Source organism: Balaenoptera ricei, chromosome 4 (genome assembly GCF_028023285.1).
Source record: "Balaenoptera ricei isolate mBalRic1 chromosome 4, mBalRic1.hap2, whole genome shotgun sequence".
NCBI classification, from domain to species: Eukaryota; Metazoa; Chordata; class Mammalia; order Artiodactyla; family Balaenopteridae; genus Balaenoptera; species Balaenoptera ricei.
In genome coordinates this window covers 57090820-57109204 of record NC_082642.1, presented here as the reverse complement: position 1 = coordinate 57109204, position 18385 = coordinate 57090820, and the positions used below count along the sequence as shown (strand labels likewise).

The window sequence follows — 18385 nt, the reverse complement described above, 5'->3', positions numbered from 1 at the left end:
TTCTGGGACAGTTATATTTATCACATACCTGTGTAACTCAGTTCTTATAGCAAATTCATCTCATTATACTAAGGATCAAAAAGGTGAACAGTATGATCGAAATCTATGCCTCAATTTCTATAAAATCCTGACAGTGTCAGTTAAGAGGCTTATTGGCCAGAAAATGTCCAGTGACTAATTTAACTAAGAGTTAATTTATTTAATTAAAAAGAGAAATGAAAGCACTTACTAGATTAAAAAGGAAATGGTATATACTTATCAGAATAAAACAGTTTCTGACCTATGGCAATTCTATAACTAAGAGAATAAAAATTTTGTAATGTTTTTAGGTTTAAAACTTTACTGCCCAAGAGTAGTGCTGAATATACACTGTCCTGTTAAAAATACCATTTCAAATATTTAAGATTTATTACTACAGGGCATTAAACCCCCATTCACATTTATAATGACCAACAATGTTGAAAAGCAAATGCAAATAAGTATTCACTTCTCTAGAGAAGTCATAAGGTTTGCTGCATAATGTGCAGTGGATAACTGGTCTTCGGCTTAGCAACTAATACACACAGATTATCTGTCAGCTGCTCACACAGGAGCAGAACAAGGAGGGCAACAATGATGGATGGTATAGTAAAGAATGTGAGTCTCAGAAATACAGCCTGGGCTTCCCTGGTGGCGCAGTGGTTAAGAATCCACCTGCCAATGCAGGGGACATGGGTTCAAGACCTGGTCCAGGAAGATCCTACATGCCGCGGAGCGACTAAGCCCATGTGCCACAGCTACTGAGCCTGCGCTCTGGAGACTGCGATCCACAACTACTGAAGCCTGCGCGCCTAGAGCCCTTGCTCTGCAACAAAAGAAGCCACCGCAATGAAAAACCCACGCACCACAATGAAGAGTAGCCCCCGCTCACCACAACTAGAGAAAGCCCGCGCGCAGCAAGGAAGACCCAACGCAGCCAAAAATAAATAAAATTTAAAAAAAAAAAAGAAAAGAAATACAGCCTATTGCTATGGTGACTTACTTACACTTTTGTAGAAATTATAAAAAGGCACCCTTTCCAAGTGATTACAGGCCCAGAGATGCCTAACTTGCAGATTTATATTAAAAACAGATTATAACTAGCCATCACTAAAGACTGGGCTTGACTAAGAGAACAAAGTATTAGGTAGTCTTCTGCAATGGAAACACAAGACGTAGCATCTACTCAAGCTAAACATACCAACTCAGTATTATAAACAAATGAAAAGGGACTTCCCTGGTGGTCCAATGGTAAAGAATCCACCTTCCAGTGTAGGGGACTCGGGTTCGATCCCTGGTCGGGGAATTAAGATCCCACATGCCGCGGGGCAACTAAGCCGTGGACCACAACTACTGAGCCTGCGTGCCTCAACTAGAGAGAGAAAACCCACATGCCACAACTAGGGAGAAGCCCACGCACCACAACGAAAGATCCTGTGTGCCACAACTAAGACCCGACACAGCCAAAAACAATAAATAAATAAATAAACAAATGAAACAATAATATTTTGCTCTTTTAAATTTACAGTCATTTATGTATTAGGAAATTATTTTGGCCCTCAAAAAAAAAAAGGGGAAAAAAAAAAAAAACAGTGCTTCAGTATAAAGAGAAATGACGCAAATATACACACACCCCTACATACTTATTCTAAAGTCAAGCCCTTGGTACTTTAAAATAAAATATAAATCGTTATTGTTTATTGAGAATGGCTACGTTAATGCCACCATAACGTCTATGCAAGCCTTTCATGAGTCAAGAGGCAAAAACGTCAGGGATTCTCTGTAGTGGGTTAGAGATTCTGCCAGCAAAGAAGGGGAGTGGCTGAGAACGGCTGTTTAAGTGTGAGTCACCACCTGCTCTGACTTCTGACCTCTAATTTTTTTAACTTCAGGACTTTCTCAGGTAATTATAAGATCTACCTACCAAGGTTCCAGTGTAGAGTTTTCAAGAGCAACATGTCACAGGGACACGGGGACACAACTGTCAAAGAAGAAACACCAAGTCTTACTGACTAACACAAGAAGACCAGGCAGGGTCCACCTAACAATGCTATCTGCACTTTATTGCCCAAATTATGAGATTTGTAGAACTCCAACCAGAAACTGATAGCACAGGCTTTGGAGGTAAATAGCTCTAACTTTGAATCCCAGTTTCAAATCCTAGTTTCACCATCTATGAACTGTGGACAGTCCTTGGGCAAATTACTTAACCTCTCAGTGCTTTAATTTCTACATATGTAAAATGTGGATAACACAGTACCTACCTCAAAAATTGTTATGATAATTAAAATTAGATAACATAAGTAAAGTACTTTAAACACTACCTGGCATATTATACATATTCAATAATTGTCAACCATTATTAATATCATTACTACCAATAATAGTGGTTTCTTTACTTCTCTTCTGATCCAGAAATCCCACTTCTGGAAATCCACCCTGGAGAAATAATCCAAACTACAGTAAAAGCACAAAAACACATATTACAATGTTATTTATAACGGTGAAAAGTTAGAGGAACCTAAGTGTATACCAATAAGGAAGCAATTGAGTAATTTATCAAATATCCATTCAGTAAAATATCACTCCATCACTAAAAAATACATTAGAAATATAATAAAGAATTATGGAGCAAAATAACTAAGGGTTTACAGGATTATACAAAGTGAAAAAAAGCCAAGATTTAAAGCTATATGTATAACAATGTAAAATTATATTTTAAATGCATATAAAAAAAGACGAGCAAGTAATACACCAAAATCGTAATAGTGGATGTGACAGGATAATGAAATTTGGAGTGATTTTTCTTCTTTTCTATATTATCTATCATGTAGTCATATTACTCTTATAATTTTAAAATTAATTTATTTTTAAATATGTTTAATTTGCTGCAGATTTACTTTCATATTTATTAAATAGGATTATTAAAATCGTAATAAAAGTTAAACCACAAAACTATATTACTGAAGTAGTTCAAGATTAAAGTAGAAATTAAGAATAAAACAAATGCTTCAAGTATTAACATTCAAAATTGAAATATCACTTTTTAAAAATCTGAGTCCCTGACGAATTATGTGCTTACATTTAAACTGAACACAGCCCAGGGAACATTTTCATCTGAGACTGAATGATATACATATTTTTTATTTTAAAAGCAGTGTCAAGGAAATGAAATCATTTAAGAGATATGAAGATATAGTGCTGTTTTTTAGTCTTGGGAAAACCATACTTCGTAACAAAGCCTAAATTATTCCTGGTAACAAAGTAAAATAGTAATAAATGCCTTTCCATTTGAATAAATCAGATATTACATACAATGTATATTTTCATTGTTTTAAAATGTATCCATTTAGATAAGGTATGACAGAAATAATGTTTTACAAATTGGGGAGCTAGACAGTCAACAAACATTTTATGAATCCAAAAGAACATCTAAATATACAGGGGAAAAGGGAAACAAGTTTACAGCCAAACTCACACTATTCTCACTACTGCCCAAATTTGCTCTTCTATCAACCGCCCTCTATCATGTTGATGCTGTCACACTGGGGACCCCCACAGCAGTCTTACTACTTCAGAGGGTCTCTAATTCATCCCTTCCCCCTTTTCAGCAATGGCCCACACCCCTGGGTTTCCTCTTCACTGCTCTGGCCCAGGCTTCCCCAATTGACACCCCCCACACACACACCCTTTCTATCTTGTTCATTCACATCAATCCTCTATATAGATTAGAGGAACAGAATTACTAAAGCATGGATTTAAAAGCCATTCCCTTGCTCAAAAATATCCAGTGGTTCTCCAATATCTACAGCACATGGCCCAGGCTCCTCAGTGTGGCTTTCAGTGTCAGTGCTGACAAACGTCCCAGCAGCATCTCCAACTCCTCACCTGGGTATACCGTAAACTCCAGGCTAAGCCTCCTCAACTGTGGGTCCCAGCACACATGTCACTGTGTATCCTGTCATTGTAAGTAGTCACAGTTTGTAACCAATAATGGCTCAAGTACCAAAACTTATGAATTATTTACTTTTTAAACTAAGCTAGAAAGGATTCAGGTTTACGCCTATAATGTCTTCTCATGTACCTGCGTTAGAAATGGGGGTGGAATTTCTGCTAGAACACTGTGAACTGCCTATCATTCTGGGTTCCCCATGGAGGTGTGTAGCACATGAAATCTTATCTGTCACATGAGTCCACACAGTGGAAAGCTGTTCCAAACCAGGGTTACTCAAAGAGTGGCATCGCCAGAGGTACCTTCCACCTGCGAAGGGAACGAGCAACCTGCCTCACTTCAATTTAATTGGTCAACAATTAAATTTTAAAAGCCACCTTTCTGCTCATGAAGAGCCAGGGGAGGGGGACAGAAGGACTCTAGAGGCAACCAGAGACTAGGAGAAGAACTTTTTTAGAATCGCTCTACTCCATCAAGATGGAGATAGATTATTAGCAAGTTGGAGGCCAAGAATTTCATTTTATGGACTTTCTACTCACAGTGCTGATATGAAGTTTCTTTTTTAAACAAATATACTTAACTTTAAAAAAATAGATATCTAAAAAACAATATGGGACTTCCCTGGTGGCACAGTGGTTGATAGTCTGCCTGCCAATGCAGGAGACACAGGTTCGAGCCCTGGTCCGGGAAGATCCCACATGTCACGGAGCAACTAAACCGGTGCGCCACAACTGCTGAGCCTGCGCTCTAGAGCCTGCAAGCCACAGCTGCTGAGCCCACGTGCCACAACTACTGAAGCCCACGCACCTAGAGCCCGTGCTCCGCAACGAGAAGCCACCACAATGAGAAGCCCACACACTGCAACGAAGAGTAGCCCCCGCTCGCCGCAACTAGAGAAAGCCTGCGTGCAGCAACGAAGACCCAATGCAGCCAAAAGTGAATAAATAAATAAATTTATAAAAATAAATCAATAAAAAACAATATGAAGTATATCATAAAACAGAAGGTACTTAAATATGGAAGAAAAATGAGTGGGCTTCTAGATTACAGCATATGGAGAAAGCCTGCTCTAAACAAATAGAGCTACCTGCCTTTCTTCCAGCTGTGACTGCATTTTACTTCCTCTGATCCATTTTCACACTTTTTCTTCCACCTGTGATGTCATCTTTTCATCCTCCCTCCACCCAATCTCTGTCTACTGAAATGCTAGGATATAGTCAAATGTCAGTTCCTCTTCAAAATTATCCAAGACTCCCCAAGCTCCCTCAGTCAGGCCACCACTCTCTTGTAGGTGGTCCAACTGCATCTTGTAGTTCTGCTATTTTTTAAAAACTCATCTCTTCAAGTAGACGGAATGCTCCCTGAGAACAGAGAATATACTGATTCATCTTTGGGCATCACAGAGAGCATAACTCTGTTATGCCACAGACTATACAGAAAATGTTGGTTTAATTAAACTGAATTTCTAAACAATCTGTTCAGAAGATGCACCATGGTCAGCAGTCAGGTTCCTACATTCACCTACAAACAGCTGCTAAGCACAGGACAGGGATGGGTTATTAAAGGGAAACCACCGGGTTTCCCTGGTGGCGCAGTAGTTAAGAATCCATCTGCCACTGCAGGGGACACGAGTTCGACCCCTGGTCCGGGAAGATCCCACATGCCACGGAGCAACTAAGCCTGTGCACCACAACTACTGAAGCCCGCGCCTAGAGCCCGTACTCCGAAACAAGAGAAGCCGCCGCAATGAGAAGCCCGCGCACTGCAGTGAAGAGTAGCCCCCGCTCATCTCAACTAGAGAAAGCCCGCGCACAGCAACAAAGACCCAACGCAGCCAAAAATAAATAAAAATAAAATAAATAAATTTATTTTTTTAAAAAAGGGAAAGTGCCTCCTCCTTTTGGGGCAGAAATGTTAATGTGCCATTTTAAACCAAAATAACCTGAATTTTCTCTTAAACCATAAGGCATTTGTCCACACTAAATCTACAGGCTTCTTGTACATCAGTAATGTGGGAGCCCAACATTTACTAACGTCAGTTGTAACGTCTGGAAGGCAGATCATTCATTATGCCACTCATAATTTATTTATTTGGAACTAGCATATCTTATTTCAGAGAGGAGCCAATGAAACTTACATAAATACATATACCACAAGATAAAATGACATATCTAAGAGGAGAAAGAGAAAAATGGGACAAAGGAAAACTAAATGTAGGAAATATAAGCTGTCCTGGGAGTGAGGTTCATGTACCAAATTAATAAAATTCTGCACACTTGCTGGAGGTAGGTCAGAGGTTTGGCTCTAACACTTCTGGCAGCCAACAAACACAGGATGATCCAATCAGTTACATGATTCAGCATCCTTAAGATAAAAACAAAAAGCTCTTAAGAGAACTCTCTCTTCCTTGGTCCTCATAAAGAGGATATTATATACTGTAACAAATAAAGTCCTCAGGGACATCCCTAAAGTTGATGTGTCAGAGAGCTTTGGGAGACCGTCCCTCATAACAATCCTCACAAACAAATGCCAGCACACAAGTCAATAAATGCAAAATGACAGAGAGGAAGGAAGAGGAAGGCAATCAGGGCAAGGTGGGGTCCGGGTACACAGCTCCCTGCAGGTCTAGATTTATCAGAGACAGATTTTATTCTATCTAGACTAACCTAAAATCCAGAGGCTTCAGGCATCTAATTCTCTTTGAAATTATAAACAAAACTTGATGCTAATGTCCATTTTTCTGGGGGATATGTCGGCAGTTTCATAACAGCCTCAAAGAGAAGCATGACTCAAGAAAAGTTAAGAACCACTCATCTAAAGAACTAGACTGTATATATCCTTCAGGCAACCCTCCATAAGCAGTTTTTCTTCTGAGCTTCTGAGAAGTGCTAAGCCTCAAGACTATAGCCCCTGACAAGCACCGGAAGTATAGCTTCTCTCTGATGTGAAGTGTGGAACTCTAAGCTTAAACCGTTGGCCAAGTTGTGTGTCAATTTTATGATACAATGATATATGACCTTTAATACAGTAATGTCCATAAGCATATGGAACACATAACAATCATTCTTCTATATAACTTTCAGCCATGAACATTGACAAAGGTGCCTCAAATGGTCAGTGATATTTCTTCTAGCTAATATAAAAAGTTTAAAACAAAAAACACATTTTGCCTGTGGATAAAAATTATAGATAAGTACCAAAAACAATTTTCTTAGATAAACAGTATTTTGTAATTTTAAAAATAACCTTTCCACATTAGTTGATACAATCTAAGCTATTTTTTTCCTTTTTGTTATTTTAATTTTCATTATACAGCAAAAGAGTCACTGTCATAGCTTTAGACACACACACACACATACACACACACACACACACACACACACACCTTCAACCAACCACCCATAGTATGGTGGTTAGAATGTTACCAAGGGCCCAAGGGAATCAAGTAAGGAAGCTAGCCCATAGCACCTCTAAAAAAAAACATGGCTCATTAAGATATCATCCATCTGGAAGTCACAGCCATCCAGAGTCTGGTCCTCAGCATAACAAGTCTGGAGACATAGCTTTGTTAAAAATACACAGTTGAACAGACTCAAGAGAACTAACTCAGGTTAACAACTCAGAAGAGGCTGAAGTACAAGTCAGAATACCAATTCATTAATTAATCATAAAGAATATTCCTTTTCACTAATCAGAAAATTTGCACCTGAAGCCAGGATGCTACTTCCCCAATGCTAGGATACCTGGAATCCTAAATTAATAATCAGTTCACCGGAAGTTAGAACAAACAGTGATAGAGAATTCGGTGGATACCTAATGAATTATCTGTATCCAACATACACCTTTCTAGTGATCAAAGTTGTGGCTTTCATGCGTAGAGTCTCTTCCCTTCCCTTGGATACTGCTGCCCCAACACTGCAGACTTCTTGGTCTCTAAGCTTTCTTCTTCCACATCTTTCTCTCCATCAAATATTTTTCTAGATAGGGTATTAACACAACTGATGACGGTGAACCTCACATGCATTATTATGCATATTTTTCAGATTAAAAACTCCCAGATAAAGCTGCTTAAGCAACTTGCCCAAGGTCACAGCTAGTTTAAGGCAGAGCACAGATTCAAAGCCTACACTTTTAACCTTGCAGTAAATGATGCCTTCAAGGTGTCTTTCCCAGGGCCTCGCACCTTCCAATTTGATTTAAATGACCCTCTTCAGTATTCCAATAACACCCTAAACACACAATGACTATAATTTCTGGTATACAGGTCTATCTCTCTCACCACACTGAAACTTTCTGAGAATGGGAATCATGTCTCATTCACCTCTGTATCCCTAGTGTGCTATCTATTTACCTAGGTAAATATGCAAACTAATTTGTCCACTGGTTTAATATAAAGCTTATCAAACTGAAGGCCTTGAATAAGCCATGCAGTCTAAGGAAGGTCACAACTTCTCCTGCCATCAATAAACATCTCATCTAAAAAACAGAATGAAATAGATATAAAAGGTGGCTTAGGTTCCTTCTGTATCTAAAAGCACTACCATTGTACATGGGTCCTGATTTTTAATAGCCTATCTTATTAGTTTGAATTATTAGAAATAAAATTAAATTCCTCATCATCTTCCATACCACACTACGGACAACATATATGTGTATGTAGAGAGTTCAGAAAAAGCTTCCTCTTTTCTGAAAGGTGATAACTATCATCTACACCAAAATCAAACAGTGGCACCCTCCTCTGGTGAATATTAAAGAAGCTACACAACACAGAAGACAAGAATTAGATGGTCGGATTTTCTTTGAATGAAAGAAAAAGGACGAGAGAAATACCTAAGATTATTTATCATCACATTCGCAATAGCAATTAAATAGCTCTTTTTTATAACTCCTTATTTTGCCCTAAAACAAAGCTAAAATTAATGAACTGGCTATGCACTGTAGGATGTTATAGACAGAACAATTGTTCTGTTTTTCAGGGTACTGATAATATTAATTATTTTGCAAACAGCAAGCTTTTTAATATAAGGCACAATGAAACTCATTTCATAGTTTAGCTAACAATGATGATCTCCTTTATTATTTAAAACTTTAATGAAAAGCCCTATACATGTAAAATGTTTCTAGTTAAATAAAAGCATTTTGCATGTCCCTTTTCTGAATGGTACATTTGCCAGAAGATAATACTGGAAATTTTTCAACCTGAAATCTGTTGGAGTCTTTAATATTCACTTTTTAGAATATCAACTTAGAAGAAAATTTAAAAATACCCATTCACTTACATGTGCAGGCTCAAAACAGCCCAATACAGCACACCCAGACGAGCACAACCCAGAGTTTCACAACATTAATAGTACATCCAGACATTTAAGTTATGAATAAAACTGTACTTTCTAACACAAGAATCAGATCATCATCTGCCGACAATTTTAATGTTAAGTATATAATAAATATAAGCTTTATTAAATGGTTTACAACTGTCGAGGCACATAAAATGAAAATATAGACATTCTCAGACCAGGAAACAAATCAGCCATTATATTGGCAACCTTATCTTTCAGATATGTTTTTTACCCAAATACACAGTGTCCCTTCCCTCAATTAACCTCACATCTTTCACCTACCGAAGGGGAAAGGAAAGAACCCCATACTACACAAGAGGCTACAAATTTACAATCAGTGAGAAACCTTCCTTTTGAAACACAGAATATAGAAAGGGCTAGGGTGGATGGAAGATAGCAAAAACTGATTTCAGCTCTACCAAATAAATTTTCCAATCAAGTTTGTCATTCCTGGCAAAGTTGGTTCTACCAGGTAGGTACATACAGTACGTGGGAAAGATTAGCAGAGTGGTGGGTGAAGTGACCTTGTATCAAAGAGAGAATGCAGTTAAGATACCCAGTTCAGAGCGTTCTCAATGGTCACCCAAAACAAAGGCCAAAGAACAAGCTTGAAAGAGAATGATATCCCCTACAGCCCACCCAGAGATCAGAAGCGCCAAGAGAATTTAGGGGGGAAAGTTGGATGGGAGGAGGGAGCGGGGGAAGGAGGAAATGATGAAGAAGGGGTGGTGAAGAGGGGGTGTGGGGAGTAAGAAAGTATGCTTTAAAAAAAAAAAAAAAGTATGCAGCAATGAAACTCTTTTCCAAACTGCCAAGTTTAGAGAGATGGGGTGGCTGGCCTGCTACTCTTTGGAGCACCGCTCTGGAGCCACATTTGCCACTCACTTCGCCTGGGCCGATGCCCAAGGACCAAAGCCAACTCTCGCCCCGACCTCCAGGAAATCTGAGCCCCGACAAGCAATCAGGGTGCCGCAGAAATGCGGGAGAGGGACTTGAACCGGCCTCTAACCTTATCTCTTGCTCCCACATGAACCCCAAATAAAGGAATTTAGAAGCAGGGAGACGTCTGTGTCCCACGCCGGCCAGGGCGCAGGGGCGAGATCTGGGCACCGCTACCTCTGCGGGGATTGCCACCTCTGCAAAGGCCAGAGGCATCTCGGTCCCGCGCCTCGATCCAGCTAAAAGCAGGCGGCCAGCGAAGCGCTGCTGTCAAGTGGCCGGATTGCACTTGCAAAGTTAATGGAATTGGGAAGAAGCGCAGCGCTGCCCCTCGGGTTCCTCCTCAGGGTGAAAGAGCTGGAAAGGAGTCAGAGTTTCCTTCATCCTCACTAAGTCCTCACTGATTTGGCTCTGCAGATTTTATCTTTTTCCTAACGAGAATCAAAGATTTCTTCCTTCTTTGCGCCTAGCTCGGCCTCAAACCCCAGAACAGGGGCGCTGAGGCCCTGGGCCAAAGTTCACTGTAGAAACCATTAACTCTCCCAGCAAAACTAACACAGTCATTTGCTGGGCTCTGGCCTTGGGAAACTTCATAAATTATGAGGCACGAAATAGGTTATGGATGACCCTTCCTCCCCCACACTGGACCCTCAGTACAAGAGGTCTGGATCCCGCGGTGTTTCTGGCAACTTGGCCACGTTTGGAACTAGTGGCTTTGTCCAGTCCGACACCAGGTCATCACCACGCCCCTCGCGCTCAGGTGCTACCCGACACGCACACCACGTCCTGTTGTTTACACATACACAAACACACACACACACTCAAACAAAGCCCCAGAGAACTCCTACCTCGCCCCCGTGCCCGTCGAAGATCCCGAAGATGGACGGATGCGTCTTATTGGCTAGGTCCGTAAGAACTTCAAAGCGGTCCTCCATGTGGTCTCTCCGGCCCTGGATGGAATACACGGCAACATTGTGGCTCTTGAACTCCCAGGTCTTGGAAAACTCGGCCTCCAGCACGTCGAGTCCTCCCAGTCGGTCGTTCTGCATGATCTCGGCCACCTTGCCCTTCACCATCTTGACGGCGTCCCGGCTGGACTTGACGATGGTCTTCACCTCGTCCGTGTGGAAGAAGTAACTCCACAGCGCCAAGCTGATGCACAGCAGGAAGAGCGTCTCAGGTCTCAGCAAGAAGTAGCGCATGATGCGACCCAGTAGAGACAGCAAAGTCATTGTATCCTCTATCATTTATTATCGCTAGAGCCCCAACCGCCAGCAGCGACGCGCGCCCCGAAAGCTCGCCGGGTCCCGGAGCACTGCGGGGACAGCCCGCGGGGAGGGAGGCGGAGCAGCAGCCGAGGGTTAGGGGGAAGAGGCTCACAGAGCCGGGCGGGAGACGGACGAGCAGGCAGCTCCGAGCCCGCACGGTGAACAGAGGCAGTTTCCCTTTTGTCTCCCGGCCTCGGCGGCCCGGAGGCCCGCGCCCAGCACACCGACGTCTGAGCCCGCCGCCCGCGCCGCCTCCCCTCCCTACGCCCCTTTGTGAGGCGGCGGCTGCCGAGACGCCGGTGGTGGCAGCAGCAGTCGCGGGTGCCGGGGCTGGACGAGAGAAATCAAGTTAAAGTTGCGCCGGGCGGGTCTGCCGCGGTGGGCGGGAGAGTTCCGGGGCGCTGGCGCCCGCGCGGCTCCTCCGCGGGTGCCCCCTCGCTGCTCCGGGGAGCGATCGGCAGGTGAAGAGGCACGAGGCGCTAGAGCCCCGCGGGTGAGGGATGCACGTCCCCTTGGTCGCCGCCGCAGGGGAGCGCAGAGCGGGCCGAGCCCTCCGAGTCCTTCAGACACCCAGAGGGCCCCAGAGAATAAAAGTTTTGCGGGAGCCTGGGCAGAGGCGGGGGTACGCGGAGCCCGGGGACACAGCACGATCGGCGCGGAGCCGCAGGCGGCCGGCCGGGCTCTGCCTGCCTGTCCACAGCACCTCCCTGCTCCGCTCCGCTCGGCTCTGCTAGGCTCGGGCGCTCCCTCCTCGCGCCGCCGCTCGCGCTCGCCCCGCCCAGCGCTCGCTCGCCCCGCCTCGCCCCGCCCCTTGAGCCGGGACTCGAGGCCTGGAGGTGCTCGGGCCGAGCTGTCAAAGGCCGAGGCAAATCGGCGGCGGCTGGCGCGCTTGCAACTGCGGGCGGTCTGGACGAACCGAGGGGGGAGGGAAGGGGCGCGTCTGCAGCCGAGCTCGAGTGGATGGTCTTGTCTGCCGCTTGTGCGAACTCTCAGGACAATATAATACTGACCCTGGTAGGCTGAACGGTGGTTTCGCGGGATCCACTGCTACCGGCTGGAAAACAGAGGGCCGCACGTGAGCGTCCCCCCCTCCGGCTGGCGGCACGGTAGTGCGGTCCCCGCCTCGCCCGGCATAAGGCAAGCGAGAAGGGACGCACTTCTCCTGGCTCGCAAAGCGAGGCAGAGAGCTCGGACCCTTGGTTTTCTGGGACAGAGGCCTGCCGGAATCTCCCGAGAGGCTGAGAGCGAGCGTCGGGCCTAAAAACCTCGCGACGCGAAAAGACCTCCCGAGAGCAGTGGGATGTGAGGACTCAGAGCCACGTGGAAGTGCGCTCTGATGATAACCTCGGGAGCGATGAGGCTGGGCTGGCCTCTCTGCGAGCTACACGCCCCTGGAGCGGGGACATAGCCACGAAGTCTTTCCCGGGTCGCATCCCTTCCATAGAGAGACACGGAGCCTCCTAGTGGAGCCCCCGGGCGCTCCTGACCCTGCGGCGGGGCGAGGGCTCCGACTCCGCTGTTCAGGTTTGCAGGTCCCTTTGAAGCTCCGAACTAACGGCCTCCTACCACCTCCTCAGTCACCGCAGGAGAAGGTGAAATGGGGGCAGGAGTCTTTCGTTAAGCAGAAGTGAATGGGCTTCCAGAAGCCATCAAGGATAACTTGTTGAAGCATGGGGCAGGTGCCGGTGGCCCTGAAGATGCTGGGGGGAAAAGAGAAGAATGTAAAAATCAGCTTAGAATACGGAAACAAGTGAACTTTAAAGGAAAATATTCACTCTCGCTACCCCTGTCCAGGAAGAAGAGTGCTGATCTGCAGCTTCCAATTAGCTAGACTCGAGAATAGAGGCTGCCTGATTCCCAGCCCAGCCAGAGGCTGTCTCCCCAAACATTGTGCTTTGGAGTGATCCCGACTAAGTTTTAAAAAAAAAAAAAAAAAATGAAATTAAAAGGAGTAAAACACTGGAAGGAAATACACCAAGATGTTAACGATGGTTAACTACAGTAATAAACTGTATGTGATTTTCATTTTCTGATTTGAGCTTTTATCTGTTTTCTACAACTTTTCCAAAGTTTTTACAAGTCATAGATTGCCATCTTAACCAGAAAAAAAAGGAAACTTTGACATTTAAATGGCATGTACAATATGATCTCAATTATATACATAAGCATAGAAAAGGAAGGAAATGTGAAGAATTGTTAACAGCGTGTTATTTTTGACAACTAAGATATGGTCTCCTGTTCTACTTTGCACTTTTTGGTATTTTCCACCTGATAAATAGAGAAAATAAGCAGTTTAGAAATAAATGAGATCGGGACTTTCCAGGTGGTGCAGTGGTTAAGAATCCGCCTGCCAATGCAGGGAACACGGGTTCGAGCCCCTGGTCCGGGAAGATCCCAATGCCGCGGAACAGCTAAGCCACAACTAAGCTAACTAAGCCACAACTACTGAGCCTGCACTCTAGAGCCAGTGAGCCACAACTACTGAGCCCGCAAGCCGCAACTACTGAAGCCCGCGCGCCTAGAGCCCTTGCTCTGCAACAAGAGAAGCCACTGCAATGAGAAGCCCGCTCACCGCAACTAGAGAAAGCCAGCACGCAGCAGCGAAGACCCAATGCAGCCAAAAATTAATTAATGAATTTTAAAAAAAAGATTGCCCCTTCGTTTAAAAACAAAAAACAAAACAAAAAAATAAATGAGATCATTCTGTTCAAAAGTCGTTAAGTGATGAGGTTCCAAAATGAGCTAATGAATTCAAAGGTTAGGAACTATAAAGCAAAGTGATGCATTAGTGTTATTATGAAGATAAGTTTATGATATTTCTTACTGTAAATTAGCAAATGGATTTAGGGTGCATTATCAGTCTCTCTGTACATGAATCTGTTTCTCTGTGGCAAAGGCAACTTGCAGATAAGCTGATCAAGACCTCAAAACTACAAGTGAAACCAGGCCCTGGGGTAGAAAAATTCCAAACCTAGGGGTCAATCCAGCCTGTCCACAACATTACTGCATTGACAATAGCAGCGAATATTCATGAGACGCATGACTTCTGTTTCTTCCATACCTAAATAAAGAAGAGAAAGGACCGTACTGGTCTCTGGAGGTTAAATAACAAAAGGAGGGCTTGACTTGATTAATAAATCTAGATATCCTGCAGATTCTGTGGAGATTTGCTTTGACATTTACATCTAAATAGTTCATTTGTGTGAAAATCAATAAAATGATTTTTCAAGCAGACCCTACAGGCATTTTCTTATTTCTATTAAGAAATTAATCTAGTTTCATAGTGATTTCTTAAACACCCTAAATGAGCTTTTTGTTATAGTTTACTGTGAATTTTTTTAATCTTTATAAATCCATTGTTTACTGTATGACAGAACTGAGACCCTTTATGAAATAATTATTATTTTAACCTTATGTCTTTTTTTTCATTTTTATTGGAGTATAGTTGATTTACAATGTTGTATTAGTTTCAGGTGTACAGCAAAGTGAATCAGTTATACATATACATATATCCACTCTTTTTTAGATTCTTTTCCCATATAGGTCATTACAGAGTATTGAGTAGTGTTCCCTGTGCTATACAGTAGGTCCTTATTGGTTACTTATTTTACATATAGTACTGTGTATATGTCAATCCCAATCTCCCAATTTATTCCTCCCCCTGTGAATTTTAATATGTATGAGAAATAAAAAAGACCTTCCTCTAGTGACAAACATTTGCATATTCCTTGGGAGGGATTGTAAAGGTTTTTCATGTATATCAACTTATTTCCATTCTAATAACAATTCTATGAAGAAGACAGAGGAGCTATTATCTCTGTTTATAAATTCAAGGAAAGTGAGGCACAAAGATGTTAAATGATTATCATAATTCATCAAATATAAAGTTGGAATCTCAAACTCAGTTCTTCTGACCACCAATTCAGTACCCTAACATCCATTGATTGCTCAATGACACCGAGATGATTAGTCTAATTTTTATACTTCTCTAGTAACATTTCAGTAGATGTCTGTTATAGAAACCTCAAAAAGAATGCACAGGTTCCTTTTCCACAATTCTGACTTAAACCTTTGGGATAAGCACTGCACTATGAGTATTTACCTCACCCATCAAGGATATTTGTGGGACAAAAGACAAGTGCAAGTAAACTGTCCTTCATCTTGACGTAGAAGTCTAAAAGATTTGTTGCTAAAGTAAAATGCTATCTGAATTTCAGAGGGAAGAAAAGAGTACCATAGACTATACATTATGCAAATACTTTACCGTTACAAGTGACATGGTAATGAACGGAGAGCTAATTGCAATCCTAGGCTTTCATGAGATACAATAATAGTGATAAATGGTTACCAGGTAATTACCATTTTCAACTATGCAATTAACTCATGTCAACCTTGCGAGTATATAAAGAACATAAAATATGGTGTATTTTCAGAAAAAATTTCAGAGTTGTAGCTCTTAGGTTTAAGAAATCTTTATAACACAGTTTGATAACAAATCTATGTTCTAGTGTGATGTTGATCCATGATGTCCTCATTTCTTTTTGTTTTTGCCACCTGTTGCAAAGTTATAAAAATCAAATATGTCAGCTGAGCCTCTGAGTGATGAATGTAATAAAAATTCCCTGAAATAAATTTTAAATGAATCTTTTATATAGAGAGAAATTCTCTGCACATCTTAAAATTTCCCAATTACCAGTTTGATTTGTATTCTTAAATTGTTCCTGCCATCTGTATATAAATATGTACTGAGTATTAAGTAGGACTCTTACTATTATTCTATCAATATACATCCATATATGTATAACCTTTTAAACTAGACATACAAAAGAGTGCATGAAAGTATTGTTATGAAGCACAACAACCATGAGTACTACACCCATAAAACTGACCTAAAACTGGGCTGTGACCAACCTTTGTACTAACCTAGGAGTTCTTTCCCTATCCCGCCTCCCTACCTGTCCTCCACAGGTAGCTACTAGCCTGAGTTTTGCATTTTATCATCCCTTTGTCTTTTTAAAAATAATATCATCACATATGTCTGCATCCATAATTAATATATTTTTTAGTTTTGCTTGGTTTTGAGCTTTATAAAAGGGTATCCTACTGTATATGGTCCTCTGGTACTTGTTTTTTCACTCAATGTTATATTTCTAGATCCTTCCATATAGTTCAAACATTTCACTGCTATATAATACTCCACCTTGTGACTGATCTATAATTTATGTATTCATCTTCTCTGGTCATTTGAGTTTCCAGGTTTTTGCTATTATGATCAATGATTTCATGAATTATTTTTATACTATCTCTTGGTGCATATATGCAAAAGTTTCTCTAGGGTATATAGCCAAGAATTAAATTAATGGATAGTTGGGAATGAAAGTGTTCAACTTTACAATTTAGGGCCAAACTGTATTTGAAAATACATTGTTCCTGGGTTTCCCTGGTGGCACAGTGGTTAAGAATCCGCCTGCCAATGCAGGGGACATGGGTTTGAGCCCTGGTCTGGGAAGATCCCACATGCCGCGGAGCAACTAAGCCCATGCACCACAACTACTGAGCCTACACTCTAGAGCCCGCGCACCTAGAGACCGTGCTCTGCAACAAGAGAAGCCACCGCAGTGAGAAGCCCATGCACCGCAACAAAGAGTAGCCCCCGCTCGCCACAACTAGAGAAACCCCGCGTGCAGCAACAAAGACCCAACACAGCCAAAAATAAAATAAATAAATTTTTTTAAAAAAAGAAAGAAAGAAAATACATTGTTCCCATTCACATTCCCACCAACAGTGTGATCAAATCTCCTTAATATAATATAAGGGACCATTACTATAAATTCTGTCTTAAAAGTGATTTTCAAGATTGGTCCCTTTGGAAAATGGTTAACGATGATCATGACTATTAACCATTTTAAATATTCAACGCTTCTCAAACAACCTTTCTAGATGCAAAATTTAAATGCTCTTTACAAAATGAATCTGTTTTAGAAGTACAACAAAGAAAATAAATCCATCATTTAAATAAGTATAATAATATGTCAATCTGGACTTATAATTTTAACCTTAAGTGTTCTGTCAAATGGAGCTAATGTGACAGACACCAGTCATGTGTAATATCGTTTTATTTCACTGTTCTCCAAAAGCACAACATCCTTTTCTACAACCCAATTTTTTGTATTAATTACAGAGATATATTAAGGATACTTGTTTCCTGAATACTTGTTTTGTACCACTGCACCAAGTCTGTTTACAAAAACCACATTTATCCTAAGAATCCTTCATCTAATTGCCCTAGGCTTCTCTATGATAATTTTCAAAGAAGCTTCCTAAATTATAATGTTAATCTAAAGCATTACCTAAATTTTTTATTCTAATTAGCGCACATCAACACTCTAGCTAATTCAAATGCGAGATATTTGAATAGTTGAATAATCCTGCTTAAAACCCTTAAATGACTTCTCACTGCTCTTAGAATAAAGACAAAAAAGTCTTAACTATCTCCTTCTCAGCCTTATGCCACCTGCTGCCTCAGCCCATCCACTTCAGCCACATTTGCCTTCTTACAATTCCTATAAAGCACGGAGCTCCCTCTTGACTGGGGTCCTTTATTCATGCAGTTTCATTTAGCTGGAATGCTGGCTTTTCCCAAGCCCACTCTCCCACCCACACTCCTCCTAGTTAACTATTATCCCTCAGATCTCAGCTCATATATCACTCTCTCAAGAGCCCTTCCCGACTCTGTGGTCTAGGTGAGGTTCCTCTTCCCCACTCTCATGGCACCTTCAGAGTGTTCATCAAAGTTGTAAATATATTTTTTGTGTGTGATTTTTAAAAATTAACGTCTGTTTTATCATAAAGAACAGATTTGTGGTTGC

The 18385-nt window shown here is 41.8% G+C and overlaps 1 protein-coding gene across 1 annotated transcript in view; it reads right to left on the bottom strand.

Moving 5' to 3' along the window:
• PPM1L (protein phosphatase, Mg2+/Mn2+ dependent 1L) overlaps window positions 1–12264 on the bottom strand; it is a 305410-nt gene extending 293146 nt beyond the window's left edge. Inside the window, exon 1 of the mRNA XM_059920472.1 lies at window positions 11097–12264. Within this exon, the coding sequence (XP_059776455.1) occupies window positions 11097–11495 (399 nt within the window). The 5' untranslated portion in view covers window positions 11496–12264. The remainder of the gene's footprint in view (window positions 1–11096) is intronic.
• Between the last annotated feature and the right edge of the window lie 6121 nt (window positions 12265–18385).